This window comes from Muntiacus reevesi, chromosome 2 (genome assembly GCF_963930625.1).
Source record: "Muntiacus reevesi chromosome 2, mMunRee1.1, whole genome shotgun sequence".
In the NCBI taxonomy this organism is placed as follows: domain Eukaryota; kingdom Metazoa; phylum Chordata; class Mammalia; order Artiodactyla; family Cervidae; genus Muntiacus; species Muntiacus reevesi.
In genome coordinates, this window is record NC_089250.1 from 269,065,481 (window position 1) to 269,082,892 (window position 17,412).

General features: G+C 54.6%; 1 protein-coding gene across 1 annotated transcript; it reads right to left on the reverse strand.

Moving 5' to 3' along the window:
- Positions 1–355: 355 nt before the first annotated feature.
- Positions 356–5,026, reverse strand: KLK14 (kallikrein related peptidase 14). The gene is made up of 5 exons (XM_065926623.1): positions 4,987–5,026; positions 3,711–3,882; positions 1,474–1,727; positions 1,164–1,300; positions 356–559 (listed from the first exon to the last, which is right to left on the reverse strand). Exons 1-5 carry the CDS (start codon positions 5,024–5,026, stop codon positions 404–406), a joined length of 759 nt encoding a protein of 252 aa, XP_065782695.1. The 3' UTR covers positions 356–403.
- Positions 5,027–17,412: the final 12,386 nt, after the last annotated feature.

Sequence of the window (17,412 nt, forward strand, 5' to 3'; positions counted from 1 at the left end):
TCCCCTCCCACCCAGGCTGCCACATAACATTGAGCAGAGTCCCCTGTGATACACAGTAGGTCCTTGTTGTAGGATTGTTAAAATTTTATTGATGGTATTTGTCTGGCTTTTAGAGACATTGAGAGCTTTGAAAATTGTCCTCTTTGGAATACAGTGCCAGTTCAATGCCTTTGTGTTCATGCGCCTGCTCTGGTGTCTCAGGGGTACCCTGGATAACGATGGGGAGGGTGTAGGGGTGCAGGGAGAACCCCTGAAGGAGCTGCTCTGGGAGAGGGGAGTTCTGAGCCAGGGGTCAGGGTCAGGATGCTGGGGGTCTGAGGGAGGGGGCGCTGGGGGCTGGGTCTTGAGTGGGAGGGGCAGGGTCTTGGGGAGCTTGTGGGCAGGTGATGTTCTGTCCCGCTGGCTATGATCTGCTCCGCATGGTTTCCTGGATCCAGGTGTGGTATTTGCACAGGTTGGTGTAGACGCCGGGGTAACCGGGCTGGGCACAGCGCTCCATCCCCCAGGACACGAGACCCTGGAGCTGCCCTCCGCACACCAGGGGTCCCCCGGAGTCACCCTGACGGGGAGAGGCGGAGACGGAGACATCCGTGGATCGATGGCCAGAGGACCCCCCGGCCGCGGGGAGCCCCAGAGGCAAAGATGTGGGGGGTGGCTGAGACCCGCCCCCCTGCCCGGGCGGGGCCTCTGGAGGTCTCAGCCCCTGGGGCGTGGGGTCCCGTGTCCTGTGTGTCTCTTGGGCCCCTCTTTGTCTAAGCTCTGCGTCTAGAAAACTGCATGTGTGTTTCCACACCGCGTGTCTCTGGAGCCGTTGCTCGGGGATGGATTAAGGCCTCCAGACCCTGAGCAAGCTTTCCAGGGGCCCACATGTAATGATGGCAATGACAGCGGTGGTCGGAGCTCTGCACTCTTGCCATGGACGAGCTCATCCCATTCCATCCCGTCCTGCTGCCCCCATGGGACAGGTGAGGAAACCGAAGCCTGGAAGGTTACGTCCATACCCAAGGGCTAACAGCTAGGAGACAGCCTGGCTGTGACAACCTCTCTTGGTCTCTGGGGGTGGGAGGGGGGCCACCCCTGATCTTCTTGCTCCTGAGGTCCTCTCATACCTAAGTCTCAGCCCCGAACAAGCTCCCTGCCCAGGCTTTCTCCCTGGGGCTCACCTGACAAGAGTCCTTCCCGCCTTGGGGGACCCCTGCACAGACCATGCCCGGGGTGATGGCTCCAGAGTAGGCCCGCCGACACTCCTGATCCGAGAAGATGTTGATGTTCACGCATTGCAGAGAGTTGGGGTACCTGGCTGAGAGGGGGCGGCATTGAGGTGTTAAAATGAGGTCTACTCTCCAATAGGACCCAGAAGTCTGGGCCTGAGACCCTCCTCCCTCAGACCCGGGACTCAGCCCCCCAGCCCCTCCTCCCTCAGACCCGGGGGTCCAGCCAGCAGCCCCTCGTTCCCGATGCGGGACCCCTCACCAACAGGACTGGAGATGGTGCCCCAGCCCGACACAAGGCAGGAGGAGCCCACGCCGGCGCAGGAGCGGGCCACGGAGATGGGCTGCACCCCCCGCCCCAGCCGAGCGGGCCGCTCCAGCCGCAGCAGCATCAGGTCGTTGTCGTTGGTCCGCGAGTTGTACTGGGGGTGCGGCACCTGGCGGGCCACGCGCAGCACCTGCTGTGTGGCCTCCCAGACCTTCAGGTTGTGCTTGCCCAGGGCGACGCGAAGGATCCTGGCCCGCGACCCCCGAGAGTGGTGCTGCTCAGGATGTGAGCTGAGACCCCGCCCCACCATCCAGCGATGCTCCCGCCCCTGGGGACGAGTCTTCCTCCAGGCTGACTCTCCCCATGGGCTTCCCAGGTGGCTCAGCGGTAAAGAATCACCCTGCCGATGCAGGAGACACCAGAGATGCGGGCTCCATCCCTGGGTCGGGAAGATCCCCTGGAGGAGGGCGTGGCAACCCACTCCAGTATCCTTGCCTGGAGAATCCCCATGGACAGAGGGGCCTGGCGGGCTACAGTCCAGGTTCACAAAGAGTTGGACATGGCTGAGCACACACACACACACACACACAGACACACACACACACACCCCCAACCCTCCCTCCATTTGCAGGCAGAGTGTTTCCTGGAATCTTGGACCCTTTCCCCCTGGCCTGGACACTCTCTGGGCCCAATCTTATATCCTCCCCTTCCACTGGTGGACTGTGCTCTGCCTTCTGAGGTTTGTGGGTTGCTGGCTCTGCCCTAGGGTATGCGCCTGGGTAAAGACTCTGTGTTCTGAAGTGAGGCTCTGAGCTGTGGCTCTAGGCTTGAAATGAAATTGCTCTTCTAGAGTAGGCGCCAGGGAGGCTCCATTGCAGTTCCAGCCTGGCCTTTGGGCTCTCGACACCCTAAACTTTTGACTTGAAGCTTGGAGTTGTGTTCTAGATTAAATCTAGATGCTAGCATACTTTCTAGATACTGGTGTGAGCCCCAGGTTCTAGGTTGAGTTCTGGGTTCTTGATGAAGCTCTTGTTTATGACGTGGGTTGGAGACAGTGACTTGAGCTCTGTGGTCCAGCTGGCCTCAGGGTTCTAAACAGCAGCCTGCATTCTTGATATTAGGTTGGGTTCTGCTTTAGATCAAATTACAGGTGATAGTCTGTGGATTTTTGGTTCAAGATTCTGATCTGAGCCTTTGACCTCAGGTTGGGCTCTAGGTTCTAGAAGGAGCTCCAGACTATGGTCAGGATTCCAGGTTCTAGATGTTGGTTTCCATTCTGGGCTTTACGTTCTAGACTCTGGGCCCTCAGTTCTACCCTGAACTTCAGTTTATGGCATTAAATCTGGTTTGTGAGCACTGGGTGAGCTTTTGTCTGGACTTTGATTTCTAGTGTGGGGTCCAAGTTTAGGTCTAAAATCTGGGAAGGGCCCTGGGCTCTCTATGAAGCTTTAGATTATGATCTTCATTCTGGGATGGAGAGAACAGGTTGAGGTCTGGGTTTTAGACTCCTCAAAGAAGAGCTGTAGACTAGACTCTGGATTACATGTTGGATCTAGAACAAGCTCCAGGTTCTGTCTTTATCCCATTCTCTGAGCTGCAAGTAGGTTTCCAGACTCATGGCTGGACGGTGGGCTCTGAACCTGACTCTGGATTCCAAGCAGTGTTCTGAGAGGGGTCCTGAGTGTCTGAAGGTAGCTGTGTCCCGAATTCAACCACCACTCCCAATCTTAGTCTCTGTGTGGAGATTGGTCTCTGGATGGATGTCAGGTTTTGTGTTAGGTTCTAGATTCTGTGCAGGACTCTAAACTGGTGTATGGGTTCCAACCGGCTTCCCAGGTGGCTCAGTGGTAAAGAATCCACCCGCCAAAGTATGAGATGCAGGTTCGATCCCTGGGTCAGGAAGATCCCCTGGAGGAGGACACGGCAACCCACTCCAGTATTCTTGCCTGGAAAAATCCCATGGACAGAGCAGCCTGTTGGGTTACCGTCCACGGAGACCCGAAGCGTCAGACACGACTGAACGACTAAGCACATGAGCATGGTTTCTAAGCAGTTGATCTGCTTTTAGAATCTAAAAGCAGATTTTAGATTCATGGCTGGGTTCCATGTTCTGGGTCTGTGGTTTTAGGCTCTTATCTAGACCCCAAACAAACCCAGCTAGCACCCTGGATTGTACACAGGGCTAGACTCTGGAATTCATTTGGCAGAAGAATCAGGAAGGGACCACTCACGGGCGGGCACAGTGAGCAGCGGTGATGACCCACTGGTCGGACAGCAGGGACCCTCCACAGAGGAAACGACGCTGGGGGCCTTGCAGGAGGGCTGCCTGCCACGGTTGGGAGCTCTGGGTGCAAGTGTAGCCACCGATTATCTTGTTCTCATTCCCTTGGTTCTGGGCCATGGCTAGGAGAAGGCAAGGGTGAGCTGGAGTGGGGGCAGCAGGTAAACAAAGGCTCTCCACCCAACCCCTAGCTCTCTAGGATGTCCGGAACCCACAAGTCCCCCCTGTGTTGCCTAATCCTTAACCCACCCATCTTTATGTACCCCCACCCTGTATGAGATATGCCCAACAGTGCCCCCAGTATTGTCCCAACACGACCAGGGAGTTTTCTGACACCCCCTCACCCCAGGTACCCCCATAGCACCTATTATGAGATCCTAGAACCACCTCATCCATGATCCTGACACTACCGCCCCTGACTCCGCTTTCCTACGCATGCTTTCTACGATCACTTTATGCAATACGCCACAGCTCCACTCAGCTATCCTCCAGCACCATCGGGGAGCTCCCTGTCCCTTCCCCAGACTTCTCGCTCTGTGTGTGGTCCCCCAGGATCACACAGGGCCCCCAGGTTCCCCCCCTCCGTACACCCACTCTGCATACCACACCACTCCCCCGCCAGGAGCCCACCACCCCGTCATCATTTCTGCCATCACTTCTGATTAGTTCTTCCCTAACACAATCAACAGGGCTTCAGTGGTAAAGAATCTGCCTGCCATTTAAGAGACAAAAGTTCGATCCCTGTGTCGGGAAGATCCCCTGGAGGAGGAAATGGCAAGCCAGTCTAATATTCTTGCCTGGGAAATCCCATGGACAGAGGAGCCTGGTGGGCTACAGTCCACGGGGTCGCAAGGAGGCGGACATGGCTGAGCGAGTAGACGACAGTGCAGTCAGCAAGTGTCCTGCTGGTACTTTCTCATAAGACTCGGTCAGGACCTGACTGTTCTGCTCAGTTCCTCCCTTGATTTCTCACTATCTCTTGATGTTGTTCAGTTGCTCAGTTGTGTCCGACTCTTCACCATCTCCTACAAGTTCCTGGACCCTGCGATATTCTAACACCTCCACCACTTAGAACCCGGGCCTTCCTCGAGCACGCTCCTCAACCACGGTCCCCAGACTATCCCCCGCCCCTTCTTGCCAGGTGAGCATCTCAGATCCCCAGGGCCCTTCCCCATCTCCCCGGCCCTTCTCAGAGTCCAGTCCCCCCCCCCCCCCCACTGTCTTACCTACAGCCAAGATCTGAAGAGCCATCAGCAGGAGAAACATTCTGAGGGCTGGCAGCTGGATTCTGGCAAATGCAGAGAGAAAGTGAGGGTCAAGGAAGCTGCAAGAACCTAGAGGTTATGGGTCAGAGAGGCTCTTAGAGACTGAGACCCTTAGGGACCTGGTTGGGGGACAGAAGAGAGGCCAGAGACCAGGAGGGCGGGGTCTGGGGCAGGGGGTGCTCCTTGGTGGCTGGAGAGGATGCCGAGAAGGGCTCAGGGCTTGCCTTGATGTCTCCTGTCTGGTGGAGTGGGGGTGGCGTCTGCCTTCCTTGTCACTCGCTGAGGCCTTTTATCCCTGGTCTGAGTAGCTGGCCCTGCTCCTTCCTCCACCCTTCTGAGGTTTTTTTTTTCCTTTTTTTTTTTTATTGCCTATTTCCCACTCCAGGATCCCCATCCCATCTCCTCCCATCTCCTCTCTGGCCAGAGAAGCAGCCACAATTGTTCACGAGAACCTGCCTGCCTGGCGGGGGAAGGTGTTATAATCTGGGAGGAACCCAGGGAGGGGGGAAGTCCCGGGCAGGGTGGACAAGTGGGGTGGGGGAAGGTGCTGGGAGGGGCTGGGAGAGGGAGGGACAGGGGCAGAGAGAGAGAGAGGCTGCCCCGGGAGCAGAGAGAGGCCAGGAAATGTGAGAGAAGTAGCAATAGGAAGGCAGAGGGCAAGGGAGAGGAATCTGGGCCAGAGAGACCTGTGAGAGGTGGGGAGACTTTAGGGAGATGGAGACTAGGGATCGGGAAGGAGGAGGCAGACAGAAAAAGGCAGGATGGGTGGGGGCGGGGCGCAGGGACAGGGATTCACGGAGAGATGAGTGTGGGAAAATGAGAGACAGAAGCAGAGAAAGAGAAGGAAGGAGGGGAAGACAGAATCGACACAGGCAGAGAGAAGGAGGAACAAGCACATAGAAACACAAGCAGCAGAGGTGCCCCACCCCCCCCACACACGTGAGGGATGGCAGCGGAGAGGACGGGGAGGCCCAGAGATGGCGAGGAAGGATGTGGAGATCCGACAAGAGACCGGGCAGAGGACGGGGGAGAGGGAGAGGGAGTGGAGGTCACGGAGGGCCCTTGAGAAAGAGGGGCGACGGGGAGGCAGAGATGAGAGGTGACAGCCGCAGAGGAACAGAGAGGGGCTGGGAGTGGGGCTGGGGGCACCAAGGTTCTAGGCGTCCTGTCTCTCACACGTTCTCATCCTGTGGTCCTCGTGGCCCTGAAAGGTGGGGGAGCAGGGGCCCCGGCAAGGAGTGGGGAAGGGAGGGTCAGGGCAGAACTGGTGCCCCCCAACTCAGGCTCTGCAGAGAGGTCAGGGGAGAGTGGGCTAGAAGGACCAGAGAGAAGGGGAAGGGACCCAGAGAGAGTGGGGACAGAGACCCAGGGAGAGCAGGAGAGATGGAGTGATGAGATGGGGAATGGGCCTGGGTTTGGGGGACCCATCCTAACTGTTGGGCAGGGCCCTGCCACCCTCAGTCCCTCCCCCAGCCTCTTAAATTCCCAATGACGGCAATGTGTCTCAGGGCAGTCTGGACCACCTCACGGTGACTCAGGAGGTCAGCTGTCTGCACTCTCCCCACTGCCCCCCAGTCCCCCCACCCCAACCCCGGGGGTCTGGCTCCCAAACCACTTTCCTCCCCTCTCCACCTAGACTGCTGCTCCCCCGCCCCCCTGCAGAGGCGCTCAGCGCCCCCTTCAACTGGCTCTGCAGAGAGGCCACACTGCTTCGGGCTGAAAACCTTGGTTCAAGCCTTGGTAGACCAGAAGGATGAGAAGCACAAACTAGAAGCCCTTCCGCCAAGAAAGATTTCTCTGGGGACAAGGCGGGGATGGGGAGGGGTGGAACAGGCAGCTGGTCTGTGAGGGCTCAGATGCTGTAGTGGGTTTTGTTGTTGCTTTGGCATGCAGAATCCTAGTTCCTTGACCAGGGATTGAACCCCTGTCCCCCGTGCATTGAGAGCATGGAGGTTTTTTGTTTTTTTATTTTTTTAATTTTAATTTCATTTAATGTTTTACATTCCATTTTATAATTTATTTTTAATTGGAGGATAATTGCTTTACAGTGTCAGTTTCTGCCTGTATAATGACGTGAATCAGCCTTATGTATGAATATGTCCTCTCCCCCGAGCTTCCCTCCCGCCCCCGTCCCACCCCTCCAGGTCATCACAGAGCACTGGGCTGAGCTCCTGAGCTATAAAGCAGCTTCCCACTGGCTAGTTCACATGTGTGTGCAGTCGTCTCTGACTCCTTGCGGCCCCAGGGACTGTAGCTCGCCAGGCTCCTCTGGCCTCGACCTTCTCCAGGCAAGAATACCGGAGTGGGTTGCTGTGCCCTCCTTCAGGGAATCTTCCCAACCCAGGGATCGAACCCCTGTCCCCAGCATTTGCAGGTGGATTCTTCATTGCTGTACTGCCGGGGAGGCCCCAGAAGGCTGTAATTTGAAGGACTCACAGGGATCCTATGCTGAGCTGGAAGATAAACCTGAGATCTCCTCTTCCCAGAAAGAATACGCAGCTTAAGCAGAAGGCTTCAGTGAGACCCAGGGAGCCCAGGAAAAACGTGCTGGGGACGTGGCCACAAAGAGGGCTCAGCTCACTGCCTTATCTCCCACCCCAGCCCGGAGCCCCCTCAGCGTCACTGCTGGGTTATTCGTCCCCTTCCAGCCACACTCCGTCCTGGGCTGCCTTGCTCCCACTCCACCCATTACGGGGGTCCTCAAAAAATATTTGATGAATGAATGAATGGACACATGGCCACAATCCTTGCCTTCCAGGAGCTCACTGTCTGGCAGGAGAGGTCAGAGAGGCAACGGGGGAAACTCAGTCCAGTGTGACGTGTGTTCTGATTGGATGGAGGGGAGTACTGAAGGTTCTGATGAAGCCTCAGGAGTGGGGAACGGGCTCCCAGAGCGTGGGCTTTCTGAGTCGGAGCTCACCAGGGGCATGGACGCAGTGAGGAGAGCAGCTCTGAGTAGAACTCTTCAGACAGGAGGACGGGGCAGAGCTCAGCGTGCTGGGGGAGAAGGGATCCCCCAGTGATTCTCAGCGGGGGAGAGAAGCACCCTTAGGGTCATCACTGCAGACCTGGGCTGCCTCTGGGGGGAGCTGTCTGGCTAGAGACAGTGGTGGGGTGTCACTAGCACCGACGGAAGGTGCTGGAAACCGGAGCGCTGCGGCACTCACGTGGAGTGATTGAATAGAATGAAAAGACCTGGGGCGTCTGCTCGAGACCCCAAGAAGACCCACAGCTTAGGGGACAGGGGGGCCGAAAGGAGAAATGGAAGAGCTAAGAAGGAAACCAGGAGAGGGTGGCGTCAGGGAAGAAGAGATGAATTTTAAGAAGAGACTGGCACGAGGGTTGAACCCAGCGAGGTGGCCACTGGCACTGGGGGTTTTTTCTGTTTCTTGTTTTTTCTTCTGGCCTCGTGGCATGTGGCATCTTACTTCCCCGGCCAGGATCGCACCCGGGGGCCCTGCAGTGGAAGGTAGATTCTCAACGCGTGGACCACCAGGGAAGTCCTCATTTACAGCAGTGAGTGTACAGTCCAGTGGCAAGAAATACTTTCACTTGGGTGTGCAACCATTACGGTCATCTGTCTCCAAAACCTTTTCATCTCCTCTGACTGCAGGTCTGTCCCCATGAAACACCAGCTTCCCATCCTCCCTGCCCCAGGCCCTGGTAGACTCCATTCTACTTTCTGTGTCTATGAATTTGACCACTCTGAAATAGGTATTTCACATTTCAGTGAGCATAATGCCCTCAAGGTTCACGTGAGATGCTGTAACACACCAGAATTTCCTTCCTCTTTAATAATTAATCCGGTTATTTCCTCTTTGGCGGCACTGGGTCTTCATTGCTGCACGCGGGCTTTCTATAGCTGTGGTGAGTGGGGGCTCCTCTCTCGTTGCAGCGTGGGGGCTTCTCACTGTGGTGGCTTCTCTTGTTGTGGAGCATGGGCCCTAGGGAGCACAGGTTTCAGGAGTTGTGGCGCACGGGCTTAGGTGCTCTGTGGCGTGCGGAATGTTCCCGGACCAGGGATCGAACCCGTGTCGCCTGTCCTGGCAGATGGATCCTTAACCACTGGACCACCAGGGCAGTCTTTCTTTCTTTTTCTTTTCTCCTTCCTTTTAAAGGAAGGATCACACACCTTCGTATGGATGGGCCACGTTTTGTGTATCCAGGTAACTGTTTTTTAAGAGTTATTTTGGGCGCAGGTTGTTGCCATGTTAGGGGCGAGTGTTTATGTACATTTTTTGGCTCTGCTGGGGCTTTGCTGCAGGGCGTGGGCTTCTTGCGGTGGCTTCTCTCGTTGCGGAGCAGGGGCTCTGGGCACATGCGCTCAGCAGTCGCAGTCCCCGCGTCTACAGCACAGGCGCAACCGTTGCGGCGCGCAGGTGTAGCTGCCCCGCGGCACGTGGGATTTCCTGGTGGTCCAGTGGTTAAGCAGCTGCCTGGCAACAAAGGGACACTGGTTCGGTCCCTGGTCTGAGAAGATCCCAGGTCACTTTCTTAATGTGGCTTAGTTTCTTTCATCCTCCTTCCCTCCTCCCGCCTTCCTCTCTCCCTTTCTTCCTCTCCCTCCTTCCCTTCAACAAATATTTTTTGAGTACCTACTATGCATCAGTCACGGTTCTAAACGCTGCAAAGTGGAAAGTATGTTTGACTCTTTGCGACCCCAGGGACTGTATAGTTCATGAAATTCTCCAGGCCGGAATACTGGAGTGCGTAGCCTTTCCCTTCTTCAGGGGATCTTCCCAACCCAGGGATTGAACCCAGGTCTCCCGCATTTGTGGGTGGATTCTTTACCAGCTGAGCCACAAGGGAAGCCCAAGAATGGAGTGGGTAGTCTTTCCCTTCTGCAGGGGATCTTCCTGACCCAGGAATCAAACCAGGCTCTCCTGCATTGCAGGCGAATTCTTTACCAACTGAGCTATCAGGGAAGCCGGCTAAGCACTGAGGATATGGCATATGCCTCACTGATACTTAAATCCTGGAAGCAAAAGAAAGTTAAATTAATACATAATATCACAAGTCATGAGTGCTAAGAAGAATAAGAAAGCCGAGAGGAGACTTCCCTGGTGGTCTAATGGTTAAGACTTCATCTCTATCTGTGGGGGAAGAGCTAAGATCCCAGATGCCACACAGGCAAACAAAACAAAACCAAACCAAGACAGAAAACGGAAACAATATTGTAACAAATTCAATAAAGACTTCAAAAATGGTCCACAGGTTAAAAAAAAAAAATCTTAAAGAAAGAAAGCAGGGAGGAGGTCAGGGTCGGGGGAGGCGCTCTTTGAGCAAAGACCTGAAGGCCGGGAGGGACATGGGGGTAGGGGGGGACACCTTGGGGGGATGGCACACCTGCAAAGGTTCTGGGCTGTGAGGAGGTCTGACGCGCCTGGGGACCAGCGGGGAGGCCAGTGTAGCTGGAGAAGCTGAGCCAGGGGAGAGAAGAGAAGGGGATGAGTGCAGTGAGGTGGTGGGGAGTCCACCCTGCCTGGGCTAGGTACTATCCTGAGCCGGTTTTACAGTCTGAGGAAGGAGGCTGGGGGAGTGGGGAGTGGCCCGAACGAGGTCAATCTGAGGGTAAGCGCCGGAGCGCACTGGGCTCCCAGATCCTCTGAACCCTCTCTATTGTCTCCGTGATTTGAGCGTCAGTTTCATCTGAGCCTTTACTTGTGTGTCCAATGCCGTTTTAACGCATGTTTCGTTAATTACCTCGCCGAACCCTTCCCACGGCCTCGTGAGAAAGCTGTTTTTATGATCTTCCGCACGCAGGTGGAGAAGCGGAGTCGCCCGTCCACGGTTACGCAAAGCGGAGCGGTGGCACCACCGTCCGAACCCGGGCGGCGGGCTCTTCCCCACCGCAGGGAGCCGGATGCCTGAGAACGCAGGGGCGGAGGGTGAGCCGCCCCGGCGGGGGGATTAGCCCCAGACAGAAGGAAGGACGCCTCTCCCATTGTTCGGGAAGGAAGCAGGAAGGGGTGGGGGAGGTTGGCGGGTCGGGGGTGGGGGTCAGGTGGCCGGGAGGCTCGGGCCAGCTCACCCCGTCTCCAGGGGGCACCTGCTTGGGGAGGTGAGGGTGGCGGGTAGGTTCCAGGTGAGGTTGGCGACCAGGAATTTAACAGCGGCCTCTTCGGAGCAGCTGAATGGCTCTGGTTCTGTTTGCCTCCAGCAAAGAGCAGGCGCGTGCAGGGCTGGGTGACTGGGGGGAGGGATGCTGAGAGCGGGGCGATAAGACAGTGGGGGGTCCCTGGGGCGTTAAGAGGGCGGACGGTGAGTGTAAAGGAGGTGCAGACGGAAGGGGCTTGGTTGGTGGAGGGGTCAGGGTGTCTTGGAGGTGGACAAACAGGTACGGCAGAGCTCTGGAAGCATGGGAGGGAGGCTGTGGTCAGGGAGTGGATGTGGGATTTTGTGGGGTTTTAGAGGTGGAGCTTCTCTGGATGCAGATAGAGGCCAGGGTGTGACCTTGGGAATGAATGATGGGTCAGGTAGACTCTGGCCGCCTCAGGGGACTGTGAAACCCCTCAGGGGGTGGGGGGGCGGTCCTCTCTCTGGGGGTTCCTGACTCCCTGTCAGCAAATGCCTGTCTCGACCTCCACTTATAAATACAAATCTGGCAGGTTGTCTAGGACTTTGCCTGCATTATCGCCTTTAATTCTTGCAAGAGCTGTATGAGGTTGGGGTTAGGGCTCGTGTTAGGATGATGGGAGAGATGAGGAAGCCGGGTTCTCAGTAGTCCTTTGTGCAAATGGCATTAGCTGGGATCAGAATTTGGGTCATCTGGCTGTTAAATGCTACGCCATTCAGTCCCCAAATCTGTCTCCATACCGTTCATGGGCAAGGAGTTCTCCGCTGTATCGCTGTCTCCTGGTACAGCCCCAGAGAGTGCCTGCAAGGAATGCTTCTGGGATGTGCAAATCTACCCTGGGACTTCCCTGGTGGTCCAGTGGTTAGGACTTAACTCTTTGATTTCAGGGGGCATGGGTTTGATCCTAGGTCAGGGAACTAAGATCTTCTTGTTGTTCAGTCACGAAGTCGTGTCTCCCTCTTCGTGACCCCATGGACTGCAGCACGCCAGGCCTCCCTGTCCTTCACCAACTCCAGGAGTTTGCTCAAAGCCATGTCCTTTGAGTCGGTGATGCCATCCAACCATTTCATCCTCCGCGGCTCCCCTTCCTCCTGCCCTCCATCTTTCCCAGCATCAGGGTCTTTTCCAATGAGTCGCCTTTTCAAATCAGGTGGCCAAAGTATTGGAGCGTCAGCATCACTCCTGATATCTGCACGCTGCCAAAAAGACAAACGAGCCAGTCCCTGACCTTTGCCTTCTGTCCCCGTCAGCTCTTGGCTGACAGTTTCTCTCGTGCCTCCCAAGCGCCACATCTCACTTATTCCCTGCACCAGCCCTAGAGGTGCATATAATCACTCCCATTCCACAGATGAGGAAACAGAGAGAGAAGGTAGTTGCCCAACAAGCTAGAGGCTGGGACTCGAACCCCAGCCTGTCTGGCTCCGTGCCCCTCTGCTGCTGACCTCACGTGTCCCTAGGATTACCTAGTCTCTCTGGATAATCCCTGAGATGGCTCTGAGTCAGCATCTGTATCTGCTACGTGCCAGGCAGCTTCCATATGCACGCCTGGGCACCCCTGATGCCCCGTCAACAACCAGAGAACAGCCCTGCCCCACCTCCCTCTCCCGTCTCCATCATCAAGCACTTGTTTCCTTTTGTAGGTGATGACACCACCCTCTCCCCAGTTGCTTCCGTCAAGAGCTGGGAGTGGTCCTTGATCCCGCCCTCACTCCCACTTCCCACTTTGGCAATTCCTGTCACCTTAGCGCCAAAATAGACATCAAACCCACCCACTTGCTTCCGCTCACTCATCCTCTTCCAGGTTACCCTTATCTCTCACCTGGACAGGTGCCGTAGCCTCCAAACTCGTTTCCCTGCTTCCAAATTTGAACCCCGTTTCCACCTCCCCCCCCACGCCCACCCCACACCAAGTCCATTCTCCACTTGGCAGCAGTGTGTTCTTAAAATATAAAACGGTGTCATGTTAGAATCTGCTTAAAACCCATCTGCGATTTCCCACTGCAGTTATAATAAAACCTAAACACTTCCAAGGCACCCTGTGCCTGGCTTTCTGCCCGTCTCGCCAGCCTCACCATTCTACCACGCGCTGTGCCTCAGGCCCCCCAGGCTTCTTTGATTTTCCTGACATGGTAGGTGTCCCCCCAACCCCCGTCACCTCACTGCCTGTCTTTGCTGTTCCCTCCCCCTGGGACACCCTTCCGATCACTCTGCCCATGGTCGCTTTCTCTGGAGTGGACGTTTCCTTCTGGTTTCTGTCTCAGCCCCGTGCTGGTTTCCTCTCCTCGTTTTCATCTATAATTGCCTTATGTGTTTGCTTCCTTGTTTATTGTTGCTGTTGTTTCCTTCTCTGGCGTTTATCACTATCCGATGTCCCTCATCTTTTATTTACTTCCTTTTCTGTGTAGTCTGTCTCCCACAGTTTGAGTGCCAACTCTGACAGGAACGGGGGGTTTGCCTGCTTTCTCTGTTTCTTTTCCCTGGCATGTAGTATGTGCTTAGCAAACTTTTATGGACTGAAGGAACATTTCTCTCATTCAAACCAAGGCTTCATGAAGGCAGGGACCCTGTCTAACATGCTCATCACTGAATTTTTAGAGCCCACCCTGGTCCCTGACATGTGAAGCGCCTCTGTGAAAACAGACTGGATGAGATTAAGGGTATTGAGAGACTTCGCCCCAGAATCTCTGCACTTGATGCCTCTACATCTTCAGACCTGACAGTAGTCTCCGGTTACCCAGCCCTGAGAGAGCACACACAGGGGGGAAGATGGGGAAGCCCATCTTTCTGAGATTGGGCCCCATCCTTGCAGGAAAGAATGCTTCTGACTCCAGGTGGTGGTACCCTAGGGCATGGGGATTTCTGGCTTATCAACTTGGGTCCTTTCCCAGACATTCAATAAGTATAAAGGACCCCTTGTGTTTACCTAGGAGCTGCCTTCTCCAAGGTCTTCCCTGGTAGGTCAGCTGGTAAAGAATCCGCCTGCAGTGCAGGAGACCCCAGTTTGATTCCCAGGTCGGGAATCCCCTGAAGAAGGGTTAGGCTACCCACTCCAGTATTCTTGGGCTTCCCTGGTGGCTCAGACTGAAGGGAATCCACCTGCAGTGTGGGAGACCTGGGTTCGATCCCTGGGTCGGGAAGATCCCCTGGAGGAGGGCATGGCAGCCCACTGCAGTATTCTTGCCTGGAGAATCCCATGGACAGAGGAGCCTGGCGGGCTACAGCGCATGGGGTGGTAGCAGCACAGCCTTCTCCAAGGCCACGGGCCTCAGGAAAACCCCGCTCCACGATGACCAGGGCTTCTTGCCTCAGCAACACCCTGCCCCGCCCTCCATGCTCACCACGCTTTCTCTCTCAGCAAGACTCTCCTGTGATCACCACTGCCATCTGCCTAAGTGGCAAACATCTTTATTTCCGTTTAGGAGAAGCTTCTCTTGTATTTACAGGTTTTTTTTTTTTTTTTTGGTGGGGGGTGTGTGTGGAGGGGTTATGCAGGAGCTCTTGCACTTATAAAACAACACCTTAGACTTGAGCAGGGTTTCCAGGCTTCTTACACAGCCCTCATATCTGTTCCCACCATCCCCAACTGCTTATAGCGTTGGCTTCTCCCTGCCCTCCTTGCTTTTAAGTACCCTCCTTCCCCACAGTCCTCCTAGAGGCAGTCACAGAAGGCTTAAAAAAGTGTTTTTTTGTTTTTTTTTTAGGTTTTGGCCCTGGCCTGAGGCATGCGGGATCCTGGTTCCCCGACCAGGGAACGAACCTGCGCCCCTCTGCCAAGGAAGCACCGAGTCTTAACCCACTGGACCGCCAGGGAAGTCCCCAGAAGGCTCTTTTGGACACTTTTTGAACAAGCCTTGTCAGCTCTAAGCCCTCTGCCTTGTGCGAGGGCATTCTGACCCTAGCGGGTGCGGGTCGCCACCCACCCGCTCCGGCCCCTCTCCAGGCGTCCGGTACCAGAAGCAACCATTCCTCCGCCGGGCTCAGGGGCTCGCGGTGCGCCCTGGCCGGCAGGCCTTTCCACCGGCTGTTTTCTCCGCCACAGGTGCAGTCGTTCCCCTCCCACCCCGTTCCCGTGCTCATTCTTACTCATCTGGATCCTGGTTTAAACACTACCTCTTTCAGAAAGCATTCCGCGACGCCCCACGCTGAATTAGCCGCCCCACCTCCGGGCTCCCCTCTGCCCTTACTGATCTCTGCCTTAACGCCCATCCCTCTGGCTCTTGATTTGCCAGAATCGGTGTGCACTGCTTCCCGCCATCAGACAGGGAGCCCGTTGAGGGCAGGGACTGGGGCTGACTCAGCTCTGTTGCCCCACGAACCCCCTGCAGGGCCTGGCTCCTGGGAGGTGCCTGGGCAAATGTTTGTCTCCTGAATAAAGTATGATCCTTATCGCTCCTCTGTTCCCAAATATACGTGGCTTCCCGCCCCTGCGACCTGGCCCCTCTTTCATCTTTCCTCCACTCGCCCACCTCAGTCACTCCTCTGCCTCCTTTGGAGTTTGCACGTGCAGTTTCGCAGCCAGCAAAGAGGTCTTCCCCAGGGTCCACCCTACTTAAATGTTTGACATGACCGATCAATTTGACATGATCGATCAGTTTATCACCATCTGAAATACTACCTATTCTACTTAGTTTCCTCCTTTTGGGGCCTCTGTCGTGAGGGTGGGCTTTTGTTTTGTTCATTGCTGTCACAAATTGAGTGCTGCATAAATATTTGCAGAATGAATGGATGGATGAACAGACACGTCTGTCTTCGGGTCTTGGAATCTTCGGGTCATGGAATTTTTCCAGTGTTCATATGGGACCTTCAGGTTTCTGCCAGACTGTGTCTCTCGCCCTTGGATCCAGGCTGGCTGGGGCCAGAGCGACCGGTTTTGGGGGGTGGGGGTCAGGCGGGGAGAGGGAGGAGGAGACAGCAGAGTTCACCAAGGCCGCGCGTTAGGAAACAGACCTGCTTTAAGGAGCCGGCCAGCGGGTGCACGGTGTGATCACACTGCCCTCTTGTGGCTGGAGCTGAGAATAGCGTCTTCCTCAGCTTCTCGAGGCCGTTTGGTCCCATTTGCGACAGAACTGTGGTTGAGTCTCAATGGAGATGGACTGTAAGTGTAACATACACACAGAATTTTGAATACTTACTATAAAAAAAAGTTAAACTTCTCAAGGTTTAGAGATTAGATTTGATAGACAGAGTGCCTGAAGAACTATGGATGGAGGTTCATGACATTGTACAGGAGGCAGGGATCAACACCATTCCCAAGGAAAAGAAATGTGAAACAGGAAAATGGTTGTCTGAGGAGGCCTTACAAATAGCTGTGAAAAGAAGAGAAGCTAAAGGCAAAGGAGAAAAGGAAAGATGTACCCATTTGAATGCAGAGTTCCAAAGAATAGCTAGGAGAGATAAGAAAACCTCCTCCAATGATCAATGCAAAGAAATAGAGGAAAACAATAGAATGGGAAAGACTAGAGAGCTCTTCAAGAAAATTGGAGATACCAAGGGAACATTTCATGCAAAGATGGGCACAATAAAGACAGAAATGGTATGCACCTAACAGAAGCAGAAGATATTAAGAAGAGGTGGCAAGAATACACAGAAGAACTATACAAAAAACATCTTCATGACCCAGATAATCATGATGGTGTGAGCACTAACCTAGAGCCAGACATCCTGCAATGTGAAGTCAAGTGGGCCTTAGGAAGCATCACTACAGACAAAGCTAGTGAAGGTGATGGAATTCCAGTTGAGCTATTTCAAATCCTGAAAGATGATGCAGTGAAAGTGCTGCACTCAATATGCCAGCAAATTTGGAAAACTCAACTGTGGCCACAGGACTGGAAAAGGTCAGTTTTCATTCAAATCTCAAAGAAAGGCAATGCCAAAGAATGCTCAAACTACCGCACAATTGCATTCATCTCACACACTAGTAAAATAATGCTCAAAATTCTCCAAGCCAGGCCTCAACAGTATGTGAACTGTGAATTTCCAGATGTTCAAGCTGGATTTACAAAAGACAGAGGAACCAAAGATCAAATTGCCAACATTCATTGGATCATCGAAAAAGCAAGAGAGTTCCAGAAAAACATCTACTTCTGCTTTATTGACTATGCCAAAGCCTTTGACTGTGTGCATCACAACAAACTGGAAAATTCTGAAAGAGATGGGAATAACAGATCACCTGATCTGCCTCCTGAGAAATCTGTATGCAGGTCAGGAAGCAACAGTTAGAACTGGACATGGAACAACAGACTGGTTCCAAATAGGGAAAGGAGTACGTCAAGGCTGTATATTGTCACCCTGCTTATTTAACTTATATGCAG

Excerpts from the sequence above, each read along its gene's own strand:
- KLK14 (XM_065926623.1), bottom strand. The coding sequence starts at position 5,026 with ATGTTTCTCCTGCTGATGGCTCTTCAGATCTTGGCTGTAG. Across the intron at positions 1,728-3,710 it reads GCTGCTCACTGTGCCCGCCC|GATCCTTCGCGTCGCCCTGG; the intron begins GTGAGTGGTCCC and ends GTCGCGGGCCAG. Across the intron at positions 1,301-1,473 it reads CACCATCTCCAGTCCTGTTG|CCAGGTACCCCAACTCTCTG; the intron begins GTGAGGGGTCCC and ends GCCCCCTCTCAG.